The sequence below is a fragment of the Pelodiscus sinensis genome, chromosome 6 (assembly GCF_052426305.1).
Source record: "Pelodiscus sinensis isolate ZL-2025 chromosome 6, ASM5242630v1, whole genome shotgun sequence".
NCBI lineage: Eukaryota > Metazoa > Chordata > Testudines > Trionychidae > Pelodiscus > Pelodiscus sinensis.
The window spans coordinates 119,579,342-119,602,642 of NC_143057.1; the positions used below are offsets into that span (position 1 = coordinate 119,579,342).

The 23,301-nt window shown below is 40.9% G+C and overlaps 1 protein-coding gene across 3 annotated transcripts in view; it reads right to left on the reverse strand.

Annotated features, from left to right (window-relative positions):
* The window catches only part of ARK2N (arkadia (RNF111) N-terminal like PKA signaling regulator 2N), a 64,839-nt gene that overhangs the window by 34,080 nt on the left and 7,458 nt on the right, over window positions 1-23,301 (reverse strand). For all 3 annotated transcript variants that reach the window (XM_075932729.2, XM_089779461.1, XM_075932730.2), the window contains one exon: window positions 10,703-11,498. In XM_075932729.2, the coding sequence (XP_075788844.1) occupies window positions 10,703-11,411 (709 nt within the window). In that variant the 5' untranslated portion in view covers window positions 11,412-11,498. The remainder of the gene's footprint in view (window positions 1-10,702; window positions 11,499-23,301) is intronic.

The following is a 23,301-nucleotide window of genomic DNA, read 5'->3' on the forward strand; positions in this document are numbered from 1 at the left end:
ACCTGAATAACTACACATTTTACTTAAATCATTTGACACTAACACCCAAGACAAGGGATAGGTAAACGCACACACAACTGTCCAGGTGATACCAGAGAGAGATAGTAAAATTGTACTGTTTCAAGTAGCAACTCCCAAATTTTAACCCTGTTAGCTTTTATTTATAAAACTTTACACTGAAGAAATAAAATATCACAAAAAACCTCATCTTGTTTGTAGTACATCATAACATCATGCTAGTATATGGGGGAAAGGAGGAGTCAAACAGATTCCGATGGCCGGAAAACACACACCATAAGGATAATGTTTTCAATGACCCATCCTGCTGAAATTGATATCAATGGCAAAACTTCCGCTGATTCAAATATGAGCAAATCCAGACCCTTATTCTCCACAGTAGCAGAAAAATAGCATTTTATTTCTAGGAAACCCTATCTCCTGGGTCCAGTGAGAAGGGAAACTGCTTGCTCTTCCTTCTCAGGGCAGTGATAAAATGATTGTCATTGGAAGGGTGAGAAGCAATCTAAGCAGAGGAGCACATGCTAGATTATTTTAGCATCTAACCAAAAAAGAAAGGGAGAGGTAACCTATGCTTTGGTGCTCAAATGCTTCAAAATGCCACCTCAAAAAAAAAAAAGTCAGTAACATGAGGATCTTGTATGAGGACAAGTCAACAGCATATACCTGGGACAGTTAGTTGTCCTAAAACATAAAGGATTATTTATTTAGACATTTTCTAGACTAGATGAAGATCACATTAAGCTATTTAAAGTGAGTAGTTAACCAATAGAGTTTACAACTATTTAAATTTGTATTTATTAATAAATTATACATTAATAAATTTAATAAAGTGGCTTTTTTCATTTTGGAAGAGTGTTTGGATGCTTACAGTTTTCTTTATAAGCCTCATGACTTGCTACAGGATATGGGTGTCCTAGTAAACAGCAAGTCATTATTGTTTACAAAATCCACAGGTTATCATATATTATGAATAGAAATCACTGGACAACCTAGATCGCAAATTTACTTCTAACTAAGGTAGTAACATTTTTGGGGATTTCTCTTATAGGAAATTAGTGTCATTTAAACAATACATTATTTTTTGAGGAGCCATTTAAATTAGATATGTAGAAGAATTTTTAAATTTTGGATAGTAACCTATATTTAAGATTATTCTGTTCTTATTTTCTATTATTAGCAATGCTATAGTTAAGAATCACATGGCATTTTCACTATGAGCTCCAGTTTTAAGGGTTTATCGCTCATTTGTTTTCATACTAAAGAGGCTAAACATGACCATTTAAATTCTCTATTCTACAACATTGTATATTTTATCTAACAGTGTAGGCTGCATTATATTTAAAATGAGGTTGCAATTAGAAACCATAATTACAAATGGCATCTTCTTGGTCATCAGATCCACTTCCTGTGTGTATTCAGGGTCACATCTATTCACTGACAAAATTTGTTTTCTTTTTTAACTTCCAAGTATTACTGCAGGCAAATACAAATACAATAAGAATAAACTGAACTCTATGCTTGTTCATCAAGTTCAGTGAATCCAATGGAAGACTTTAAATGGGTTTGCATCAGAACCCAACAACTTGTTAACTAAGTTCTAATTGCACAATTCTTTGTTATTTTATCACTGGTGAAGATGGACAAGAAATAACCCAGATTGACACACAAGACCCTGAATGAGTTTGCAAGGCTAAAAGGTAGAAATAATATGTTTTCAACTTGTCAGCTGAAGGAATCTGATATAGGTGTTAAGATATCATTTTAAAAGAAGTACTCTTCAGAGTATTTTTATGCTTTATATTCCCAGGAGAATTCTGCACCACCCTATGTGCACAGAAGTCATGTCCTCCACAGATTTCTTTGCTTCCCCACAGAAAAATGACTTGACAGGGAACCAAAGGAATTCTGCAAGAGCAGCCATGCACCATTCCCTAGTAGTGCAGGTATATTGTTTCAGGCACCCAGAGCAGCCAGCAGAGAGGTAAATTACTGTAGGGCTGGGGACACCTCAGTCAGTAATTCCTACCCTGAGCCAGATTTAGCTGCTAGTTCCAGCTGGGCTAGAGGCAGAAGAAAACAAGACTTCCTCTTTCCCTACAAGGAGAGGCTAGGATGGTATCAGACCATCCCCCAGATGCAGGAAGCTGGGTATCCTTCCCTGATTCCTGCTCCCATTGCTCCTCAGCTGGGGATGGAGGAGTCTTTGTATAAGGAGCTGCTCCCACATTCAACCCCTGTGAATCTGGACCTCTCGTACACAGATACCCCACTAAGCGTAACCTGGTACATTCAGAACCTCTCTAGCCCTCCCATACCCAAACCCCACCCCAATGGACCTCAGCCCCTGCATCTGGAGCCTCTCTGAACCTAGATCATGCCCCACTGAACTCCCTGCACTCAAACTCCAACCCTGACAAGGAAAGGACTGGTTCCCAGCAATATGCTGCAGTTAACCAACAGCTAGCAATATCAGTATTGCTATTAAGTGGAATCTACTGTGGGTGTTCTTTAAGTGTCCCACCCAAGTAACAGCTAGGATTAATGCTATTTAATTTATGAGATGTGAGAGGATCAGTTTAAGATGGTGAACTGTATCTTGGTCCTAGTAAGTAATAGTGAGTCTCACTTGTTGATACACTAGGCCAGTACTTTTAAGGAAAATTGCATACTTTGCAGCTAAATCTTTCCTAACAGATTTTTAAATATATCCGCACTTGAATAATCATCCCTGGTTATTTTATTTGGGTACAATTAATTTCTTGTTAAGAGGGCTCAACATAAAACCTAAGCACAAAGATTAGGTGAAACTGAAATAGTTCATATGTTTTGAGCTGGCCCTCTGTACAAATGTAAATTGCATTATCTGTTAGAAAGTCCTGCATATTAAAATTAAATATACTGGTAATTAGTACATATGAAATGGCAACTTTTCCAACTTTAATATTTCAGTTTTTAACATTCCCCAAATATATTAACCTAAAATCTGGATTAATGCCCTTTCAAACATTCAAACCTGTTGTTGATTTGTTGCAGAGCACAATAATGTCTGGAACAATATTATTTTTGTATTATATTTCCATAATTTAAGAAGAGTCAAATTGTTTTAAGCAAACTATTGATTCTTAGGATCATTTACATTTAATTTTTTTTTCTCCGGAGAAAATCTGTACAGTCAAATTTGAAATCCACAAAGAACAAAACCCTAAACAAAAAACACAAGTGCTAGCAGAATCTCCTGTACCATATTTTATCAGTGCTCGCTACAAATTATTCTCTTTTGCCAAAAGAGGATGCCATCTAGTATCCAAGAATTATTTAGGATTCTTGGATACTAATATTGATGTTCAAACTTTAAAATACAATAGAGGCATCTCAATTTGCATTAACAAGCCACTGTAGTTTATTGGACTGGAGTCCAGCTGAAGGCCCACTGAAGTAAATGAAAAACTTCTCAATGACTTCAATGGATGTGGAACAGTAACTGTAATGCGTCAAGGAAAAAGTTAAAATATTCAAGAATATTGCAACACAGAATCTAGTTTTGCAATGTAAACTCACTAACAGCTATAACTGCTGAAAAGTCAAATAAGATCGCTAATAGTTTATCAGCAAGCATTATCAGGTTTGCAAATTAGCAGTGAGAAATGAATTTTGATTACAAAATAGTCTGAGTCAGAAATCGTGTGTTTGAGAGAAGGGATGAAAGCTTGCAAGATTGTTTAGTAATCATCTCAAACTCTCTGCAAAAGCAATCATATTATGGGGTTAAAAAATTACTTATCTGAACTCTTAAAATGGAAGATGCTCAGTGACATCCTTTAGCATTTAAGACCCAATTGTATCCTACTAAGCATAGTTTGAAAATCAGTATAACGCTCACAGGTTTAAAAAACTATTTTCCATATAACTATAAAATAATTGTACATTTTGATGAACGACAGTAGCAATATTTTATTCTTTTTTACTGCATCTCTAACTGTGCAAAGAAAAACACCTATAACAAAAGTTATAATCTTGGAGCAGCTTTGGTGGTGTGATTATTTTTCATGCTTATGACTCGACATTTCTGCAAAACTGTCTATGGTAAGCTGCTGAACCAATCTCGAAACAATAACTTGTTTGTGCAAGAGCATCCAAGCTTTATGACACTGAGGTTTACATTGAGTTAGTGTCATAACTCATTTGCATAAGGAGTTCAGAAATATTCAAAATTACAAATCAACACATATGCTCATTCTTAGGCCTTGTCTAAACTGACAGATGTGAAGCGTCAGCATTTACAATGCTACTGATGATGCACAGCAGTGAAAATGCTGTTGGTGTCCACACTGTCAGCCACCTGTGCAGTAGTGTGACCACACTTGAGACACCTGCAGCAGCTTTCAGAACAGGGCACTCTAGGCAGCTATTCCACAGAGCACTTTTTCCTCTTGTACTGCAGAGATTTGTGGGAAGACACAGGATAGGTGCAGGGCATCCTGAGTCCTGTCACAATGTCCAGTGGTGCATTGTTTCGCATCCCAGAAACCCCTGCACTTCAGTCCGCATTTGGCACCATCTTTTAACTGCTTCTGTGCTGTGCACTCTGCCTCTTCAGTTTGTGAGAAAGGATCCCCTGCAGTTAACGAAAATGCTGATCCGTCTCAATAAACATGTCATGAATGGCAGTCGAGTTATCCCTGAATTTTCAAAGTGACAATGAGGAGTCCATGCATTGTATGTATGACACGAGATTTCTTGTGGCATTGATGGAGGTGCTGACCAAAATGGAATGCCACTTTTGAACTCAGGAAACAAGTTGTGGAATCGTATTGCTCATCCTCCCAGGCTTGCATGACAATAGCTGCAGAACTTTCAGATGATGGAAGTCATTCATGGGACAGTGGGCTGAGCTCCTTCTGAACCCGAGGCGCAAGGACATGAGAATGAGAGCTGCCCTGTCAGTGGAGAAGCGTGTGACCACACTGTGGAAGCTGGCTACTCCAGACAATTTTTGCTCAGTCGCCAATCATTTTGGAGTGAAAGTCGACAGCTGGAATCATGCTGACTGAAGTGTGCAGGGCCATCAATTGCATCCTGCTCTGAAAGACTGACTCTGGGCTACGTTTGTGAAACTATGGATGGCTTTGCACCGATGGGCTTCCAAAACTGCAGTGGGATGATAGAAAGAACACATTCCAAATCTGGCACCAGACCACCTAGTCTGAGTATATTAGCTGCAAGAGATGTTTCTCCATGGTTCTACAGGTATTTGTGGATCATCGTGGGTGTTTCACTGACATCAACAAGGTGATGTGGAAAGCTGCATGATGCTCCCATCTTTCAGAACACTGACCTGTTCAGGAAGCAGCAAGCAGGGACTTTCTCCCCAGACCAGAAGATCACTGTGGGAGAAGCGGAAATGCCCATTGTGATCTTTGGAGAGACCCTGCCCACCCCTTAATATCATGGCTCATGAAGCTATACACACTGAAGCACTCATTGCTGCTTCCAAGGCTCGTTAACAGGCTCAGCAGGTGCAGAATGACTGTGTAGTGTGCTTTTGGCCATCTGAAAGCCTACAGGTGTTGTTTGTATGAAACACTGGACCTAGCCGATGATATCCTCCCTATAATTATTGCTACGTGCTGTACCCTCCATAATATTTGCAAAGAGAAGGTGAAAGCTTCAGTCAGAGCTGGACTGCTAAGGCTTTGCTCTTGGAAGCAGAGTTTGAACAGCCCGAGACCAGGCCTATTAGAGGAGCACAGTGTGGGGCCACAGGGATCAGGGATGCCTTGAAGCAGCAATCCAATGCTGAAAGTCAGTAAAACTTGTTGCAATGCTTGGGAGTGCAGTGGCTGCATTGCCACTTGGTTATTCTGATTAGTGCTAAGTGCCACATATGCACTAGCTTTGCTAGGGCACACTTGCTTGCTTGCAATGGAATAAAGACTGCTTTGAAACACATGAATTTCATTTATTAAAAACAGTAAATGTAGAACACGTGAAGCACACAAGTTTACGTGTGAACACATGAACATCTGCACTTGATGGGAGACAGGAAGGGAAGGGCGGAGACGCAGGTGCTGAGGCATGTCTCAAGAGTAGCTTTGTCATCTGATGTGCTGTGCAAGGAGGGCTGCAATTCATCAGCTCTAAACTGCACTTTGCTGGGAGATAAGTGCATCAGGAGCCTGTGGTAGTCTGCATGGAAGGAGATTGAGGGGGCAAGATGTGGAGTGCAGCAGGTGCCACCTGGGGACAAGGAGGTGGCCAAATAGCATTGGTGGTGACAGAGAGGTGTATGGAAAACAATTTTGGGACACGAGCTGCAGGGGGGCCACTCACACAGTTGCTGCATCTGAAGTGCTAGCAATGTGCAGTGTATTCTGCTTGTCACTCCATAATGTTCCAGAGCTGCTCCATACTCTCTCTCTGCTCCCTCCACTACTTCAATTCTTTCTACTCAGCAGCAGCGTGACTCAGGATGTCATACAAACTCCTCGAATCCTTCAGGAGCCTCTCCACAGGCAATATCACTTCAGACTGGCATGCCAACATCAGCTCTGTCAAGGCACAAATGCAACATGTTAGAAAGGGTCCACTGAAATACTAGACATAGCACTGTCCTGAACCATTGACAACACAAGAACTGTTGACACACCTAGTAGTGACTTACTGTCCCAGAGCAAGTGCACATAAGATACAGGAACCCCACAATGGTGAGCTCACCACTGTGGCAGGGGAGCTCCTTGGTGCACCGAGGCAGGGATTTTTATGCATGCCAGGGAGCAGGGGTTTTCATTCATATGGGGTCATACTGAACTCTGGGCAAGTGTGACTTGGGGAAAGACTGCCAGGAGACCCTGATCATTAGTAATAGCCACTCAATTTCCACAGGCTGTGTTTAACCTAGAAGACAATTTGCTGCTTAGTGAGCAAGGAAACAAAAGAGGGTCCTTTTACTCAACTGTGGATTCTGTCCTGGAACACCCCTGAAGTGACGTCCCCACCCCCACACTGATGGTATAGTGTCAACGGAATGTCAGCCTTCATGGGACAGGGAGCACAGTTGTGCTGCCAACAAATGTATGAAGACACCTGGCCCAGCAGCTGCATGACACTTTCGATGAGATCTGTGGGGCAAATTACAATGAAGCAAGAGATTGCATCAACACCCTGTTCAGCATCTGAACAGCCCAGCAGCACACGGAACCAAGCCTCCTTTCTGTAACCCACTCCCAGCAAGTCACTCCAACGCTTCCAGAAATCAAACCCACTTACCAAGCACATCCTTCACAGCCTCTGACTGCTGCAACTGGCTCGCCTCATCATGAGTACAAAACAGATCCTTACTGCATCTGTGGATGATGAGTCATCCTCTGGCTCTGGGTCCCCCTTTCCCTCTGCACACTCATCCACAATATCTTTTTCCTGGCCCAGTCCACTGTGCGATGGCCTGAGGTCTCAAAGTATCCACCAAGGTTGTCAGAACTGAGGTGGAGTCACCTCCAAGTATTTCATCCAGCTCTTTGAAGAACCAGCAGGTCATGGGTGCAGTACCAAAGTGGTCATTTGCTTCCTCAGCTTTGTGGTAGGTGTTTCTGAGCATCTTCACTTTAACTCTGCACTGCAGCGCATCCCAGTCATGGCCCCTCTCAGTCATGCATCTGGAGATCTTCCCGTAGGTATCATTAATTCCTACAGATGGAGCACAGCTAGGACCGAACTGCCTCCTCTCCCCAAATGCTGATGAGGTCCAGCACCTCAACATAAATCCAAGCAGGGGATCTCCTGGTGTGTGAAGCAGGCAAGGCCAGCTGGAAAGATGCGCTGAAAACATACCAAGCATTGCCGAGCAAACAGGAAGGGGACTTTCAAATTTCAAAAAGGCAGCAAAGGACAGGTCTGAGGGCTGGTCACATGACAGCAAGTCAGTAGAGTTCAAACATGACCAGAGGGGCAAGAACAGGAAGAATGCCGGAGGCCAGTCACGATATAGTACTACACCACAGTATCCACACTGGCACCCCAGTGCTGTATGCAGAGCACAGCAAGCTCTACACTTCTCATTAAGGTGGTTTATATAAAGCATAGCAACTGCAGAACTAGGGTGTACTAAGTGCCTTGCCAGTGAGAACACCTCAAAAGCTATAGCACTGGGGGCTGATTTATTGCTGCAGTAACTTGCTAGTATAGTCTTGGCCTCATACTTCTCTTGATAAATGCACAGTATTTTCTTATTACTGAAGTGCAGGAGCAATTAACCCTGAAGTTGATGAGCTTTAACCTCATAAGGGTAAATATGGGCTGAACTTGGGATTCTGAGCTACACTTTTGGCTGTCCTGTACTAGTGTCTGAGTGGTCTTTCATTTTTTAAGTCTTTAGAGGGTCTTGTTCACAATACAGTGTCAACTTTCTGCTCTCTCAGTGGTCTCTATTAAGTTAAATATTGAGGACTTTAACAAAAACAAGTTCACCCAATTCAAAGAAGGATTGAGCAGAATTAAATATTTATTTTAAGTAAAGGAAGTCATGACAGATCATTATGAAGCCACCTACAATGAGAGAGCTGGAAATTCAGGTCAGATTCAAGTACACCTATTAAATTTATTAATTTTCAGTAGTCTACATACAGCAGTAGGATGCAATCTGGAACATCTTGATCATGACCCTTCTCATTTAAAGGGTAACTGAAATGTGAAAGAATATATTCTAATCACTGCACCTAATTAGCAATGATTCATTGAAAAGATGAAGTATGTCTTAAACATTTCTAAAAAAGAATAATCAAAGAGAAACACATGGGATATAAAATAAGATATGCTGGTTCGTATTATCTCCTACTGTTTTGAATCCTCACTGCTTGTGTCACATGCAAAATTAGGCCCTGAGGCAATATCCACTGAGGTCAATGAAAGTCTTTCCCTTGATTTCAATGGACAGTGGATTAGGCTCTTATAATGCAAGTTCCTTAGGTTCAGGCCTGAGGGCTAAATTTACAAAGGCACGTAGGCACCTAAAGACACAGCAAGGTGATGAGTGGGGTTTCAAAAATTCATAGGCACCTACCTTCCATTGCAATCAATGGGAGCTAGATGCTTTAGAAAACCCCAGACGACTTTCCTGCAATTTTAGGCACCTAAATACCTTCGAAAAAACTGGCTCTGAACTATTTGTTTGTTCTGAAAGATCTGATCAAAGCCCACCAAAATCAATGGGAGTCCTCAATGGACTTTGGATCAGGCCTCAAGCACTAAGAACACTAAAAATACTAAATTATGAGACAAGTGACTGTCAAAGCTATCAGTTAAATTGTACTATTTTAATTGGTAAATGTAGCTACTGAACCACTATTAAATCTGTTTTTTAAATAAAAACAGAACTAACCACGTAATCATGGAAGTCTTGTACCTTTTCAATACCTTCCAATGATAAATTGCATTTCATGTATTCAACCTATATACTAGCGAAGAGGTACAGCCTTACAGAGAACAAACAAGGTATCAGTTTTTTCAAGCAGACAGACCAGCACCATTCACCATTAAAGTTGAAATAGATACAACTATTTGAAAACTTTATGTAAAAAGTAATCTTTTTATTTATATATATATATATATATATATATATATATATATATATATATATATATATATATTTTCTTTTAACTGTTAAAGTTATTAAGACACTACAATTTTCCTTTAAACTACTGGAATATGCTGTTATTTAGCACACGGTTTATCCCCCAAACATGCTCTTTACTTAGCAGAAAGGGGGAGCAGATACACCCAGGAAAGAGTGGCAAAAATGTTATTTTTACATTTTATTTTTACGGTTGCCATACGATGAAGGTTTTGAGGTATAGAATATTGGAAAAATAGCTTACACATAACCCTGACTATGGTATTTGGGCCAATTGAATTCTGAAGACTAACCAGATGAGAAACTTTAAGAACTTTTTTCTGCTAAAGTCATGAGAATGCCCCTGTAATTTGCTGCATCCAGCTTCTTAACATGGATATATTAGAGAATTCAGAAATATAAAAATTATAGATTCATAGAAGAATGGAATTGGCCTACTCCTACAATTCTGAGATAGAAGTAGTGGGGACAATTTGGAAGATGTACAAATAGCTCTTATTTAAGCAATAAAGTAAGTGTGCAGTTGCAATTTGCATGAATGTAATTTTTAAAAAAATTAAGTAAACGTATACTTTGAAAAGTAGAGCTGAAAGCACAGTGTAAGTGCAACACTGGAAAATGGGGCCTTGTGGTAAAGTGCACATTTGATATGCCATGTTATTTTAAATACTGATGCAGAAGCGCTCTTGTAGTATATTAAAGCACAGTTGCCCACATTTTGATAATGTATTGCCTAATTAGGCTGTTATATTATTACCATCCAACCAGCACTGATAAGAGTTCATATAAGTTTACAAAGAAAAATCTGAAAATTCCAAGATTTAAGATCATCTCTTCTACAATTTACCTGTACAATTTACTGTTGTGCAAAAGAGCACTGAAAACCTCAGAACAGATTATAAATTTTGCCATGTCTTGTTAATACACTGCAGTCTTCAAATTTACACAGAGCTGCAGTTCTCCTGTTTTTTCTCAAGTGTCACTCATCTAATTTAGCATGACAACTGAGAAACGATGTCAGGCGGTTTACAGTTCAGTTTAAAAAACATCCTCTACCTGGTATCTCTGCAGTGATTGTCTTGCTGCTCCCTGAAACCTCTTCATCATCTTCTGATGAACTCGTGCTTGAGTCACAGGTCAGGTCACTATCACTGGTACTGCTGTCCTGCAGCAGGTTGTATTTCTTACGAGCAGCTGCCTCCCGTTTCTGTCTTAATAGCCGGATTCTCTCTTTGTGCTTTTGGCTCCGATGACCTTTTACCTTGGTGACTCGTCCATTCTGCTTATCACTAGACTGTCGATTTTTCTTGGCAGCCATAGTTGATGTTTCACTTTCAGACCTGGATCGTCTAGATTTTCTTCCAAGTGCAGCCCCAGAAACTCCAGAAGGGTCTCCCTCTACGGGAGCTTCAGCCTGACAGGGCTCATTCTCTTCTGCGGAAGACAGTGTATCTGAATCAGCCAAATGCCCACTGGAAGAAGGTGAAAGCATGCAGTGATTAGAAGAGTCACTCTCATAAATTCGGCCTGCAGTTGGCTTATCACTCTCTGTAGAAGCTAACTGAGACTCGGAGGAGTCCCGTCTCAGTTCCATCAGTAAGCATGGCATTGAGGAGAGCACCACCGAATCTGCTACAATGGGCACACCATCTTTCTGAGCATGTGTGTCTAGTTCTATAGGTCCATCTGCCTCTTGTTTTTCTGCAAGTTTTGGTGAGACTTCTGAGTCGAGTTCTTCTACTTTTCCCACTGCCTCCATCTTCATTTCAGAATTCCAAGTTCCTCCTTTGTCTCAAAGCATGGAGTCTAGAGGAGTGGGGGAACTAAATTATGTTTTCAACAGCAAAGCAACCTGCACAAGAACAGAACAGTAATGACAATTTACTCAAACAGCAGAGTCTCTCTACTTTTTTGGTCACGTTCAAAATTTCACCCAGTGATACCATTTCATTATTTAATTAAAGCTAGTATGGTTACATTATAATTTTGGCCATAGTACTTTTCCTTGGCTTCAGTCTTTTTCCTGGTTAACTCAGTCTGTTACATTGACATGCTTTATGCTTTCCCTTTCTTAATGAAGGATGGCACTATCATTGTATAAAATAGCACCGATTTTAGTGTATCACAAGAGATCAGACAAAAACGGCAACACTTTCTAAACTCTTACATTGGAAAGTTTAAATGAATACAATAAGCAAATTTGGAACTTGTATCTAGAAGCAATTTTTAATAATATACTTTAAAGGAAACTTTACTATTGGTAAAGTGTGCCATAACGAAACTCAAAGCCAAAAGTCTTCTACACGGTTCAGCTTCCATGTGGGAATCCAATGAATACTCTTAATCCAATTCCAGTAGCACTAAATCTTCGGAGGCACTGATTTAGTACTAAGTGGGTGGCAATGATTCACTTACAGTAAAGTACTAATAATACTTCATGAAACATTTAGGTGATTCTTGAAGGTCTCTGATATGAATAGCATAAGTTGATATGGCTGATGGAAGAAACACTTCCTATCCATAAAAGTTTCAACTACATCTTTTAATTCATGTTATGTTTGATGAACCACATTGTTCCATCTTAAATGTTAAAATCAAGCTGCCTTAGCAAGCTCCTAACTTATGTACCCACCCTTCATAATAGATGGGTACCTCCAAACTATTATAAATAAAAATAGCATTCTTTTACCTTCTTTTTATCATAGATTGCCTTACACCCACATTTTAAAATTCACATTTATGATACTAGATACCCACACAAAAATATTTCAATTATTATGCCCATTAATCTATGAATTAAGAGGGACAATCTGTTTAGGCCTAAGAACTGACATGTACTAAACATGGTAATTTAATAGTCAATATTCATTATTTTAAAAATATTTAATGTTATGTTCTAATTTCTGAGAGGGCTTTTTAAAAAGCTCTTTCTGCAGGATCTGGAAAAAATCAATGAGTACTTGTATAACCCTATATAGGAAGGATAAGCAACAGATAAGGTGCTAATCTAGAGTCAGAAATCCAGCTTCAATTCCCTGCTCCATTATAAACTTCCTGTGAGAGGCTGGGTACTTCTGTTCTTCAGTTTCCCCTCTTTAAAGTGGGCATAACAGTACTTCCTTGCTTCAGAAGATGCTGGGAAAGGCTTTAGGTTTTGTTACCAATCTCCACCTGAGTCACCCTGAATTTTGAAGGGGTTTTAAAAATATATTTCACTCCTTTCTAAGTGTCATGAGTGTCAGACACTATAGTGATGGGGATCATAATAAAAATACTTCAGACACCAGTGAAGGGGAGAAAAGTTTAAATTAATTTTTCACCGTATTGTATTAATGTTTACCAATTATTAGCTTCTTCAACAAGAAAATAAACTTGCCATATTAGTGTTGAGCAACATGAAAAATGCAAGGATGACAAATCAGGGTTTTCTAAAGAGAAAGTGGAAATTTCTAAGAGGAAATCAAAATTACAAATGCTAAAGAAAGCATGGAGAGGTATAGAGAGAAAAAAATATTTGATAATACCTGAAATAAGCAAAACTTAGTTTGAAACAAAATATGAGAAGGCCATTCTGAAACTGGTAATTTCTACAAAGATGATATATAACTGCTGAAAACCTACTTTCTCTGCCTCTTCAAATGTTATAACATACTACATGAAAAATAAAAAAGCCTTATAACTAGGAAAGTGAATACACAGAGATGTGAAGGCTTCCTTATACTATAATACTTTCTTGTGCTTCAGGGGCAAATATCAATAATATTAAATAATGTACCAGTCATATAGATGGAAAAAACAAGAGGCACAGAGAGGGTTACACATGGCATATATTATACTGGAAAATGAAATCCACAGCTTTGTCCACATTTGATGTTTTTAGCCTTTAATTCACTATGGCTGTGGGTAGTGCTGGTTGAAGCAGCAGAGTAGACAAGACTCACGTGAACTCAACCATTTGTAACTGAGTTCACTGAAGCTTTGTCTGCACTATTTTTCTCAAGGGCAACAACCAGAGGAGCTACACCATATAGGAATTAGAGGCCCAAGAAAAGCTGGTGGAGACAAAATCCATGATTCCCTTTCCTGCTGAGCTAGGCTAGGTCTACACTACAATGATCTATCGGAAAAAGGTACGCAAATTGCACCCCTGGAAAATCGGAAGGGAAGCAACATATGTCTGGGCCAAAGGAAGTCCTGGGAACTTAAAGTTTATAAATAGTACAGAAGTCAACAGGGCAAACATTTCTTGATGGTCAGCAGTCACAGCTCCGCAATATTAATGCAGAGGTCTGCTGCTTCTCCACTATTTATCTCCACAGTAATATGCTGCAAATCCCAAAGCATGCTGGTGATTTTGTAATGGTGTTTATGGAAATTCTGGATTTCATAATATGCTTTGAGTTCCATAACTTTCGCTGTTTTCTTTTCAGTGGAATTAAGGATGTTAAATTGCAGTTATCTGGCTAACTATGTAGTCAATACAACTTGTATCAACTACACGATTAGCCAATAAGGACCACTCTGAACAGCTGCAGCAGAGGTAACTCCAGAAGCCAGCTTGAGCCAGTACTGAGCAGTAGCAGCTTGTGCCGGCTCCATGAGCCACCCACAAAGCAGCTCTGCATTTTAAATGTAGTAAGAGCCGTCGAGCTCTTACTACATTTAAAATGCAGAGTTGCAGCGTCCCAGACCAGTGAGAGCTAGGACTACCCAGTCCAGCTCACACCAAGTCCAGCAGCCACCGTTGGCGGCAGCCAGGGCAGGGGCTGCTCCGGCAGCAGTCCTATCTGTGGTCAGCCCTATCCACCATGAACAGCAGCTGCTGCGGGCTGCTCCTGCTACATTTAAAAGGGTAGAGGCACAGCCAGGATAGCACGCAGCCCATCCAACCCCTTATCGACTAATTGAGTAGTCAGTGGAAATGCCATCAACTACTCGACTAGCTGATTAATTGAAATTTAACACCACTAATGCAAAAGTCTCCAAAACTGAAAACCAGTCAAACCAGTTTTTCTGGCTCTCATTATCAACATTTCATGGCCACATGGCTAGCACCTTGTGGACAGATAGAGCAAAGCAATGCAGGTAAGCATCCCACAGTACAATGTTATGGGAAAGCAGAGCTGAACCCTGTACTTCCTGGGATTCTCCTGTATCTCTGTGAGCTCTCACTGCTAAGGAATGTCAAAGCAGCACAGGAGTCTCTCCAGCCCTTCCCTAGCTGCAGCAGTCTGCCTGCTTCTGTGTTCCTAGCAGGGCAGAACACGAACATTCCAATGATTCCTTCTTCCTTTGTTCTCCAAAGGATACATCCTAATCTTCAGAGAGAAAGAGAGTCTTGTATTAAAAATGCTTTATCTGAAGTAGCGAGAAATCATGTTAAGTTACATAGCAATTGAAACATCATAATACTTGTAGTAGATTGCTGAGATGTTTAAAGATTGTGGTATTCATAGGAATCTGAAACTGAATGGGAGTGTAGAGCTCTGAGCACCCATGCAACATATTCTTGTTTTTTTTTCCTGCTGATTACTGAATATTATACCAGATGAGGCTTTAGCCTACTTGTGTAACCCTGTGACGGGGCTAGCCTGCCCCGCACTGAGCAGGAGGGAGGGGAGCCCGTCTATTGGGTAGAATACGCCCCTCCCCCACAGCCCTACCGGGCATGCTCGCAGTGCAGCCTCACTATAAAAGGCTGCCGGGCTGCTCAGTTGGGGCGGACTGTCAGGGAGGAAGGAGCTCCAGCCCCAGCTGCAGAGCCGTAGCCAGACCTGCTGCCAGAATCAGAGCCGGAGAGACCGCCGCTATTGCTGCTACCATCCCCAGGGCGAGCACACCCCCAACGCCGACTCCGGGGGGCCGCCCGCCCCTCTGCAGTGGACATCCCCTGCGCTGCTGCCCCAGAGACGGGACCGGCTGACGTTGCTGCCGCCGCCAGCCCAGCAAAGCCAGGTGGGACCTCTGTCAGCCACAAGGCTGGGGTAGGAAGCAACCCAGGGCAAGGGGCAGGGAAAACCGCAGTGGGCTCGGCACATTTCGGGGAGGACCCTCCGCTGAGCCAGTGGTGGGAACCACCCACCACTATTAGGGCCCTGGGTTGGGGTCCGGTGGAGAGGGAGGGCCCGGATCCCCCTACCCCAACCCTACAGGGCGTGGACTAGGTCTCAGGGCCTGTTATGGTGGCTACTGGACTAGGCCTCAGGGCCTGCTTTAAAACCCCCCAGACCAGGCCTCAGGGTCTGCGAGTTGGGTGGGCCTGCTTTAATCTCGGGGAGGAGAGGGCAGGGCAGGGGCGGGGGGCTCCGCCACAAACCCCAAGCAGGGCACAGTAGTAACATGGAAATAATAAAGTCATGGCCTACAGTGGCTAGGATTTCATCCAAGAGGATGTATTCTCCAGAGAAGCCGAAGATGATGGTCATGAGTAAGTGAAAAACTTGTGTCTTGCTACTGCTGTTATCTGAGAGTGTAGGAACAATAAAGAGTCCTTTGTCTTATCTGGATTCAACTTGCATCAGAAGATTTGCATCTACTTATTTCTCCATGGGCAATGACCTGGACTGCACCAACTGATGAATATATAGCTGGACTCAACAGATATGACACTGTAATCAATAGCATCTCACAATCTTCCAGATTTGTTATTTGAGGATGATATAATGGCAATTTAAATTTGGGCAATTTATCTTTGTTTCTAGTGATTACTATGTATGTATGTGACATGTAACACTTGAGTGCTTTATACTCATTAATAGGTTTATCCTCACATCCTGTGAACTACAGAAATATATTTTACATACAAGACCTAAAGCACAGACATTTAGTAATGCAAGGATTACATTCAAAAGTTAAACTGACCCTCCTACATTGCTTATGAGAGTGAAAATACCCTATGTCATTGAGTGGTGTATGTTTACACTGCAATATAGGCCCACTGGGGCTCCTGTACAGTTCAAAGGTGGAATGCGGAAGTGCCTATCGACTAGTCGAGTAGTCAAGGAAAATTCCATCCACTACTCAACTGGTAAATTAATCGCTAGTTAACGTCCCTAGTCTGAGCCCTATTGCTTTGCAGTGCAGCCGCAGTACCGTTTGACTCAAATCTCAGGAATGAGGTGGTATAGTATCCCACAATTCCATGGGACAATTGCCTTAATCCTGTCTATCCTCAGTCTGCAATCCATTCCACTGAAAATGGATCCCACCTAGGGATATGACAGGTTAACCAGTGGGGGCTGGAGCAGCTCTCCACCTGCCCCTCCTTAATTGGTTAACCGGTTAAACAATATATTTAATCAGTTAACCAATTAAACTTCCTTGTGATATGCAAGGTGTGCAGTAAAGTTCTCTCACATTGTATATGGTCCTAGAGCTGCCACATTTCTGAGGGTGCCAATGGCCACTAAGAACCCTGAGATACGGTTACTTTGACTCGGATCTGCACACTGCAGTCTAAACACCAGAGCCCTTCATTCAAGCACGGGTCAGAAAAGTCTTAATGTTGATTCTCAATGAAAAATTTTAAGTACAATATTGATGTTCAAGCTCGTTCCCTAACCGAGGTCAGCTGACTCCAGTCCCACTAACTCTAGGCTTACATTAGATTACAAACACACTCCTAGTTCAGTTAGCTAGCCAGTTGAGTTAGCTAGCCACCTATGTATGCAGCATGAGGTCAAAACAAGAATTATTTCACCAACCTCTTGGGGAGGTAGATTAGCTACACTGATGGACAAACTCCTCCTGTTCTGCAGTGAGTTCCTATATTGAAGCACTGCTGCTGGGCTACTATAACCTTTCAAGCATAGGCCGCTAGCCTCAAGTTTATGTTCTTCCAAGTAGTCTGTTCAACAATTACAGGTTCAATCACAGAGGTCCCTTTGGGATTGTCAGCTGGTATGCTGATCAAGCCATTGAACCCACTTTCCTTCCCTCTGGGATGCCCCACAACTCTGTCCTGCTGGGCTAGAAGCTCTCATCTTCTCTGAGCCATGGCACAGAGTTGAGGTAATCACTGCCCACAGTAGAACAATGACACTGAGCCTGCTTTAGTTTGGGGAGGGCTCAGCTATAGGGCTGATGACAGAAACCAGCTCTCAAAAAGGACCAAAATCCCAAATAAGTCTATGTTACTCTGTATAAAAGTTTTACACAGAGGAAGCCCTCTATCAAAGAGACATACACAGTGGTTGTCTGCCTCCCTTCCCCCATTCCTGGTAACAATTATTTACACGGGGCTTGATACTAAACAAAAGTGTTTTTATTAAACATAAAAAGCAGGATTTAAGTGATTTCAAATAAAAATTGATCAAAGTTAAGTTAAAATAAACAAAACACACTAGCTAAGCTTAGTACACTAAAATAGCTGTTACAAGCAGTATTTCTCACCCTTACTCTTATCCCAGGTCAGAACTGATCTTTTTCTCATCTGGGCCCAGCAGCTTTGCCTTCACCCTTTCACTATACTTCTTTGTTTCCAGGTATCTTCATGTGTATCCTCTTAGGTTGGGGAGGCAATTTCCAAAACCAGCTGAAGACAAAAGACTGTTTGCTTTCCATCCCTTAAATAAACTTTCCCCAAGGGGGGGGGAACCCTTTGTTCTGTCTTCCCATTCTCATGGAAAAATACTAGATTAAAGATGGATTCCAATACCACAGCTTGGACTTACAGGAAAAACAAAACCATTCACAGGTCACTGACTTGATTACCGAGCCACTGAGTTCCTAAAGGATCACTAACGGCCCTCATTAGCACACTTAAAATTGAAACCAGATTCACACTTCATATTTTTAACTTCACATACAAGAATGACAGATGTTCAAAAATAAGATACACAAATTTAATGGAGTACAACTTTTACAATGACATCACATGACCTGTTTTGCATAATCTCTACCCTCCAGTGTATCAACTTTTCCCTACAACTTAGTGACATCCACAAACTTGAGGGTGCAAACCAGCTCAGATCATTAATGAAGATGTTGAACAAAACTAGCTCCAGGACCTACTCCGGGGGTACTCCATTTGATACTGGCTGCCAACTAGACATCAAGCTATCGAGCGCTAAGCCCGACGATAGACACATTTCTATCCACCTTATAGTTCATTCATCCAAGCCATATGATTTTACCTTGCTAGCAAGAATATTGTGGAAGACTGTATGATGAAAACACTGATGCAGCCTCATTTGGTGAAATGAACATGCATTGCTACACTGTGCTTTTATCATTAGCTCCAAGTTTGTAAAACTGCAGAAGAGAACAAACTACAATACTTCCTCTACTTGTCTTAAATTAAGTGAACTAGTACAAGGTAGGGATGCTAAATTTACATTTATCAACTAATTGAATATTCAATGAAATTTGCATCCACTATTTGATTAGTCGATAAGGGCTCCTCCACCTTTTTAAATGTAGCAAGAGCCCCCCTCTCGCTGCATTTCAAAGGCGGAAGCACTGCCAGTTCCCCGATGAGTCCCTGCCTCATCCCACAGAAACTGTGCTGGGGGGAACTGGCTTTTAAGCTGGCTCCCCCCAGCACCAACTCCTGCTCCCCTCCCTTGCTGCCTTCCTCTAATAAAGGCAGTGGGGGTCTACTAGTCCCTTACATCCCTAGTGCAAGGTGGAAGATGCTACCTTAACAACCCGAAGACTGAGCTCACTACAGGTACTGTCAATATCACCATACTTGCCTAGCCTATGTCTCTTGACCTCACTCTCCAAACAAATATTTTAATTTTGATATTGAATACTTTTCATTTATCAAATGCTAAAGTCAATCTCAGCATGTGTTTCAAAAGACCAGTTTCTGCTTTACTGAAGACAAAGAAAAGTTCTCTTTGAAACTACTATGTTGACTGCCTCATCTTGTCAAAGGTACCTGACTGACTACAAGTGAAAATGGAAGCAACCTGTTAGATCCAAGTCCATTAACATTAATGACATATATTGTACAGATAACATCTGTTTAGACTACAAGTTTATCCAAAATGCCTTGTACCGAAAGTCAACTTGTATACAGTTTGTACTGAACCTGTAACAATGTCCAATGTTAACAGTGCTTATTAGTGGCCATCTTAAGAGGAAGAAGAGAAGCTCTGCATAAAGTAGAAAGTTTGAAATGAACTGCTTTAAGGCCCTGTATTTTTTTCTGTGGGAGAAGATTGGTGATTTGATTCCACACAGTTCATAGAAGCCATTATATTAAAGTGACCTCAGGTAAAATATTTTAACTTAAGCCACAGTAACAAGCATATGAAATCAGCAGTCAGTCTTCAAGCCCCCTTCTGTACTCACCACCTCTTCCCCTAATAGCCTCTGCCAGTTCTTGCTGCATAATCATCTCTGAATTCTTTTGGAAAGCATTCTCAGAAAAAACAGAACTGGCAGAGTGAAGTGGGATAACTGGAAGCTGACAACTGATTATAAAACCAAGATAAAACTGAAACGTCTAAGAGTCTTAAACTGTTTTCCTGCTAAGAAATGTCAGCCTGATTCCCCAATATTACCAGAGATGGATACCATCATTATGACAAACTAATTTTATAACATTAAATATTGGAATTATTGCTTTAATAAAACTGACAATTACCTAACTTAGAAAAAAAGTACAACAGCAATTGTCACCTAACATTTAGGGCAGATTGAGTCTTCCCTGGGTATATTCCCAGCTTTTACACTCATTTTGTAAGCCTGGGCAAGTCACTTGACTGCTTCACCTCAGTTTACCCAAAATAAGAACAGTATTGCCAGCTTCTGTGAAAGGAAGTCTTGTACAGTTTTATCAATTACTAAAACACTGAGACCATTTGATAAACATTACAGGAGCAGGTTGGGATAAGAGTTGAATTCCCCATATGTGGACAGGCTATGTATGTCCACTTCTCTGGAAAGTTTAAAAAGGTATGGAGAAGCAATGTCTTCTAGGATACTACTAGAAAAAGAGCATTTCACCATAAAATATCCAAAGCTATAATTTCAGTAGCCTCTTGAAATTAAACTGGTGCAAATGTAAATTTGAAAGTGTCTTAAATATACATACTTATATTACATACCTCTAGCCTTAAGCAAACACCTGTTATATGTGATTAAGTTATGATGATTATATCAGACTACTTTTAAGGTTTAAGCTCTCACCACAAAGACTGAGCATCAAGAGAGGTATAATATATCTGTAAAAGTAAATCCTTGTGTTAAGTGAATTATGCATCTTCTGTTTGAAAGACAGCTACAGAGTTAAACTCAAAGGAAACTGACTATGCTTGATCACCCTGGACCTGAACTCAACCCACCACATGACCTCGGTGGTTAAGTAATATTACTTAACATTCCTGTGCCTGGGGCAATCCCTCTAACTGAGTAAGAGTAACACCTCACTAACTCAGATGTTGTGCCTAGATTTTAATCTTGAATGAGTAAATTACGAAGATCTAGGGAGATACAGTAACAATAATACGATTGTGTTGGCCTCTTCAACTAGCAATGAACAATATATTACTGACATGTATGAAATGGGGAACATATTCTAATCGTAAAACACACCCACCCACCCACACACCCACACACACACACACACACAGAGGACTGGGAGCAGAGAACTATTTAGTTTTAATCCTGGCTATCCCAGTTGCCTAGACTTCATCCATGCCACTTCCATTGCAAGCTCTCTAGCTCAGTTTCTCATCTAACACAGTGATAATAATTCTCTATGATGTAGATGTTACCTTTCTGGTATTTATCTAATGCTACACACCAAGTATTTTCCATTATGGATTGTTATACAAACCCTTATAGTTATCTCAATTACACCAGTACAATGAGCCAAAGAAAGAAAATGCTAATTTTACTGACTTGTTTTTAGGATTGGGATATAAATAACATACATATATTAGGTAGAATTTAACAGCCTGGTTAATCAGTCCATAATAGAAATTATCACCACTGTAAATAAGCAAAGTGTGATAACATTTCACTGAAGCAGACACCAATGCTGTAGTAACTTGGCAACTCTCAGGGCTTTAGGTAAAGCTACCATTTAAATACAAAATTTAAGGCTCTCTGTACTGAATGCGGATACATGTTTTGCAATATGAACACCATTAACTTGAAATCTAGAAATAAACAGAAAAAAATCCCTTTTCTTTTTCTTCCTCTTCCCCTCCATCCCCTCTGTGCTATTTATTTGAAAACAGGATCCCTTAAACCCCATTCATCTGAAGAAGTGGGTTGTGCCCACAAAAGCTCATGATATCATCTACATTTTTTGTTACCCTCTAAGGTGCTGCAAGACTATTTGTTGTTTAAGTTTTTCCAGTTACAGACTAACACAGCTACCCCTCAAACTTTTGAACTTGAGATCTAGTCAGTTTTAATAACTGAGGTGAAAGATTTACTACACTTGCTCATCACTCTGTCAGCATCTACAGTTTTAGGTCACATTTTTATATGATTACACTGCAAACCCAGAGCTGTCAAATAAAGAGTATATAAAAATACAGAAACTTTTCCTATGACCTTTCAGTTTTTGGAATATTAGAGGTTATTTGCCTGCGACAGTAGGTAATAAAGTGTTCAGAGATAAAAGTAGTGTTTTGAAAAATTATTGTAGATTTTAAAGAAACTCATAGCAGTTTAGCCAGGGAGGAAGAATAAACACAGCCAACAGAGTTCTAGCCTCCTCCCCCTTTTTTTAAAAATACAAATACAATTTGCAGCCTCTACTCTATACTGTGAGATATGTAGAGACTCCAGGATCCAAGGGACACAGATTCTTGTGTGATGAAAATTGCATAGCTGGTGCAGCAGAAGATATGGGAGTGATCATAAGACGCAAAAGGAGATGGGCAAATAAGAACACAAAGCCATCAAGGGTCTAAAAAACAAAGAGGAAGCTTTGACACTATGACACTAAGCTGTGGGGAAAAGGTAGATACGCTTAAGGGCAGAGAAAGGGTCCAGAATGACACAGACAAATTGGAGGATTGGGCCACAAGAAATCTGATGAGGTTCAACAAGGACAAGTGCAGGGACGGAAGAATCCCAAGCATAATTACACGCTGGGGACCAACCAGTTAAGTAGTAGTTCTGCAGAAAGGGATCTGGGGGTTACAGTGGATGAGAAGCTGGATATGAGTCAACAGTGTGCCTTTGTAGCCAAGAAGGTTAATGGCATATTAGGTTGCATTAAGAGGAGCATTGCCAGCAGATCCAGAGATGTCATTATTCCCCTTTATTCGGCTTTGGTGAGGCCACATCTGGAGTATTGTGTCCAGTTCTGCGCCCCCCACTACAAAAAGGATGTGGACGCACTGGAGAGGGTCCAGCGGAGGGCAACCAAAATGATTAGGGGGATGAAGCATATGACTTATGAGGAGAGGCTGACGGACTTGGGTCTGTTTAGTCTGCAGAAGCGAAGAGTGAGGGGGGATTTGATAGCAGCCTTCAACTTCCTGAAGGGAGGTTCCAAAGAGGATGAAGAGAGGCTGTTCTCAGTAATGACAGATGGCAGAACAAGGAGCAATAGTCTCAAGTTGTGGTGGGAGAGGTCCAGGTTCGATATTAGGAAAAACTATTTCACTAGGAGGGTGGTGAAGCACTGGAATGGGTTACCTAAGGAAGTAGTGGAGTCTCCATCCCTAGAGGTGTTTAAGTCT